We start from the raw sequence: 5306 nt of genomic DNA on the forward strand, positions 1-5306 counted from the left end.
TAAAGGGGTTTTTTTGGGGAGTTTTTCCTTATCCGCTGCGAGGGTCATAAGGGACAGAGGGAGTCGTATGCTGTAAAGCCCTGTGAGGCAAATTGTGATTTGTGATATTGGGCTTTATAAATAAAATTGATTGAAAAATTGAATTGATACATATATGTATATGTGTATATATATATATATATATATATACATATTTACATACATACAGATCCCAGGGTACTTTTTTGTATTTTGGAACTGTTTATATGTGTAATCTGCGGTAGGTTTTATTTTGTGAACTATCAATATTGACATACATTGATATACAGAATCTGAATCTTACTCTGAGTTACTGTTGTTTACAAACTAAAGAAATGAGAGATCATTTTTCTTTAGTTTTTCCTGAATATTTGAGGGCAAACTGTTAAGTTGACATGTAAAACTACATCACTTATTTTGTTGCAATTCTATGTTCTCCTGATATTATTTCAGGGCCATATTGCCCACCCCTAGTGTGGACTTCAAATGACGTTAGATTCAGATGGATATGTTGGTCTCTAGTGATTGATCAGGGAAAATCAAATCAGTTAGAGTGGGCACAATGACTGAAGATGGAAACAGAGTGTAACCAGTTAACAGTTCTGTCTGATGTCAGGCAACATTATTCACTCTGAATCCTGTTTACAGCAAAGAGTAGTCTTCTATTTTATGTAAGGCACATATCCAAAAACAAAACTAAACAGATAAAAAAAAAAAAAAACCTAACGTAAATAAAAAAAATGTTTTGCTTTGCTTAACGGACATGTGCTTTTGTGCTAAACCCTCATTACACCACTGTTTGACTATGCGCTGGATGCTAATAAATAATCAATGCCAAAACAAAAGATTTACTGATTCCCACTTAAAATAAATCACTACAAAACAAAAAGCCTTAAGGCCTTTAGTACTGGATTGTAATGGATGACATTGGGACAGTGCTTTGTGAAGATATACAACATATGGAAACAAACACATAAAAAAAAAAAAAGTCAGAGCCACAATCAAACTCTTAACGTTTTCTTAAAGGAGCTATATGTAAGAAATCTAAAGCAAATAGTCGTAAAATCCTCCTAATATGTCACAGAGACTAAGGAATAATGTTCATATAACATACTGATCTCACCAACAATAGTACAGCCAGAATATTCGCATTTAAAAAAAATTACAGCAAATCATGTTTATGTTTTGAATTTGTGTTTTGGCCTGTTGCGCCACCCACCGCCATCTACCAGTGACACAGTCAATAGAGTCTCAGCATCAGTTACAGTTACGACTGAGCTACAGCAACACGGCAAGCAGCATTAGCAGTGTCCCGGTACATAACATTAGCAGCCGGCTCCTCCGCTGTATCCCGGCAGCAGCGTTAGCAGCAGAGAAGCCGGACTTGCTCGAACGGTCCGCTGGAAAACCGAAGATCAAGGACGTGGACAAACAAATCAGTCTCCAGCGTGCCGCTATCCAGCAACCTCAAATCTGTAGGGGAGGGGGGGCGGACACGACTCGCGGCAGTATTTTGAATGTAAGTGCAGTAACCGTTTTGGCCACATTCTTACATACATCGCCTTTAAAGAATCAGTACTCTTTTTCACAGAGCCAACTAAGTAAGCTTAACTTAGACTACAGCAACTGACCTGTGGGTGTGATCTGAGCGGCAACCAACAAAACTGAGTAATGAAGCCACTGCAAAAGTGACAGAAACTACATTTCATTGACTGGCCACTTCATGATAGCTCCAAAACAGAGTTAATCCCCATAGACCCCCATGTTACAATGCCCAAATTTACAGCAGAAATGAACATGTTTGCAGCCTGGTACAAAAAACAGTTTTAGTCTGTTTAGCTAATTTCAACATTCATGACAACTGTACAGGGGTTACTTTTTTTTTTTTTTTTTTTACAGCTCATGCATTTGCATTTTATTAAGGCGGGGGCTGCTTAAGTGACAGGCTGTCTGCAAGGCCTCACTACAGTCTGTGAGCAAGCTCCACCCCCCACTCCTCCACAGCTCCAGTCTCTCATCCAAAGATGGTCACTTCTGGCTCCAAAAATCCGAGATGACGATGGCCAAAATGCTGAACTCGAGGCTTTAAAGCAGCAGTCCACAAACCAATGACTCACGTTACGCTACATCCATTATTTAATACAGTATATGGTGTGATCTCACTGATTGTCAGGTAATATCAGTCACCTGTCTGCTTGTCACAGACTAACTTAATGTCACTGTAATGTTGGTTAAGGTAGAGGTCTGACCTGAGAGAGCCACTCCTCGTCCTCCTGACCACTGTGGTCTGATGCCAAGCTGTCTGACGACTCATGACGGGTGATTGGGCCTGGACTTCCTGGGGGCATCGCTGACAGAACACACACACACGCGCACGCGCACGCGCACACACACACACACACACACACACACACACACACACACACACACACACACACACACACATCAAATTATATGATGTTCCGACCAATTATGACATTTGATATTTTGAAGCTGACAATATTTTGTAACGATGTCCAAAATCATCATAGTTTTCAAGGGGAAAGTATCTCTGATAATCAAAGTACTCAATGTTTCCTACATAAGTCCTACATAAGTGTAAAGGCATCTAACATTATAAAATATGACAATGATGCAGTTATCAGAGAGGAATATCAAAAAGGCAAAGCTGACTGAGCAGTCAAAGCTGGGCAGTGAATCACATAACTATTAACATAAATCAGCCTGTGAGGGAAAATTATTACTGACTACTAGTTTATTAAAGTGTCTAAGAGTCATTAGGCTTTGACTTTGATGGTCTTTGACTGGAAATACTAATATATCTAAGCTGAAGTCAGTGGCAACAGTTAAAGAGAGGAACAGTGTGTGTGTGTGTGTGTGTGTGTGTGTGTGTGTGTGCGTGTGTTATAAAGGGGAAAAAAAAGAAAGAGTGACAGAGAGACCCGGAGACAGATGGGGCTCTTGCAGGCTTGAATAAGTAGGTGTGGAGAATGAGACCTAATGTGTAGAATCAGTCCTCTCCCTGTCTCCCACCTCAGAGATGGGTCTTGTTTAACACGGGAATGGCTATTAAAGTTGTCAAGTCCACATTGGGAGCACAGGAGGTGCTTCGGTCTTTATATACACACACACACACACACACACACACACACACGTGTGAAACGTATCAGCGAACACACACACACTGCATTCCCTGCCTACTTGATACGTGTGCAACCATCACCGTGTACTTACTTCACGTGCACTGCGCGTGCATTCACTGTGTACTTGTTACACATGCAATGCGTGTGCATTCACCGTGTACTTGTTACACATGCAATGCACGTGCAATGCCTGCACACGCCTAGACGTGTGGTTATTAGACGTGCGTGCGTTGTGATCGCAGGGGTCAAAAGTGTCAGCTCGAAGCAACAACGTGTCGTGAGAGAGGTAGCATGTCATACGAAAATCATTATAAATTTCAATAGAATAAACTTGCCTGATTAACTGAAAACAATTATACAATAACGAAAAAAATAATAGCCCATCGAAAATTTAAGTCAAGTCAAGTAAAGCGATCATCTGAAAAAAGCCCATTTTACTGCGCTGAGACTCACAGCGAGCAACTGACACTGAAGTGTCCCAAAATGCGTGTGACAGATCATCTGTTATAATACCTGCAGCTTTATATCAAGGAAAAACTGTGTCTCTGTAAATGTATGTCTATTTAACGTTTAGAGTGATTCCAGCATATGGTAGTCTGAGTAGACTGTTAGCATTGTGACTGAAAATATTTCCCCATAATTTACATGGAGTATTAGATTTTTAAAAGGTATCAAACTATTTGAATGCATTGCAGAGTAGAGAGTTTCACCCTCCTGGTCACAGGTTGAGGTGGATTAAAATGAGGTGTGTTAAATCAGCACCATGGACAGCTCCACGGATTTATCATTAAACAGCGACCTGCTCCACCTCAACCTGTGATTATCCACGGATTTGGGTCATTCAATTTTAATTATTAATTAATAGCGTAATAGGGTACGGGCGGATTTAAACCAGCGGACTTCTGTGTTATACTTCCCAAACTATAGGCCTTATTGCGTGTAGAACCACTTTCTACACGTGGCGGCTGGCTTAACTCACCAATAATGCGCTGAGAAAAATGTTTGAAGTCCAAAAAAAGTAATTTATTACAAAAAAAAGTCATTAAAACAGGTTTCACAATTCAAATTATACTTTGTTCAAACAAAATCTTCAATATGACACCTTATCTTTGGTTAATTTTCTGTCAAACATTTTTTTTAAAGATGTGCACTCCACAGACAGAAACCACCGCACAGAGCGAGGTTTTTGAGCGCACTCGGCTTTCAGTTATAACTGACAGGACTGCAAATATAACACAAACACTTAAGATGTCATACTTTAAAACAAACTCTTAAATGGCCGGATCAACGAGACCCTCCCCCAGGGTCTAGGCTTGTGGCGCTGGTCCGACAGTGCAGTGGAGGTTCCAGCGCTGGAACACCGAGCGGCTGACAGGGTGACAGACGCCCGCACACACAAAGCTGGAAAGCCTGAGGACACTCCTAATTCCCCTATCCTTAACTAACCTCCACCCTTCTACAACAGATCATTTGTTAGCCTATAATAATAGAATACTTGCAGCTTTATGTTGTTAATGAATTTAAAACATACATTTTAAGGTCAAGAAAGTCATACGTTGTGGTAAAACTGTTGAGATATAAACTTTTTAATTAGAAAGACTACACAGGAGGAGGTATGACCCGCGTGGGGGTCCCAGGGGGGTCTGAGGACTAGGGAGACCCACATGTTGTGGAACAACTACCATCAGACCCTGCTCACTAATCCTGAGCACTCATCCTGGGCACAGAATCCACCGAAAAAGCAGATCTACAAACCCACCATCCATGGCACATAGTTTGATCGCATATGAATTAATGTATTAATTAGATATCACCCTTAAATAGTGATATATTAAGTGGGTTAAGTTATAGTGACCTAACCATTAAAGGTTGATGATGTAGAATAATTATTAAAAGCTATAATTTAAAAAAATAAAATAAAAATAATACATCCACAGTGCGTTTAGAGGGGTGCAGAATAAAAGTATAGCATTTCCTTGAAAAATTATATTTTGTCTGAATTAAATTATTTTATAAATTTTGACGGGTTCGACAATGACGTCATGTTTACATCGTACCAGCCAATAGCGGCCGGGCATTGCCGGTTGCCAAGTACGGTCTCTATGCTCGGCATGATGGAGTCTGCATGTCCAGCAGCTGCTTTAG

At 40.3% G+C, this 5306-nt stretch overlaps 1 protein-coding gene across 7 annotated transcripts in view; it reads right to left on the minus strand.

Annotated features, from left to right (window-relative positions):
• The window catches only part of bcas3 (BCAS3 microtubule associated cell migration factor), a 939536-nt gene that overhangs the window by 548108 nt on the left and 386122 nt on the right, over positions 1-5306 (minus strand). For all 7 annotated transcript variants that reach the window (XM_050055595.1, XM_050055587.1, XM_050055619.1 and 4 more), the window contains one exon: positions 2268-2368. In XM_050055595.1, the coding sequence (XP_049911552.1) occupies positions 2268-2368 (101 nt within the window). The remainder of the gene's footprint in view (positions 1-2267; positions 2369-5306) is intronic.

This window comes from Epinephelus moara, chromosome 2 (assembly GCF_006386435.1).
Source record: "Epinephelus moara isolate mb chromosome 2, YSFRI_EMoa_1.0, whole genome shotgun sequence".
Taxonomy (NCBI): domain Eukaryota; kingdom Metazoa; phylum Chordata; class Actinopteri; order Perciformes; family Serranidae; genus Epinephelus; species Epinephelus moara.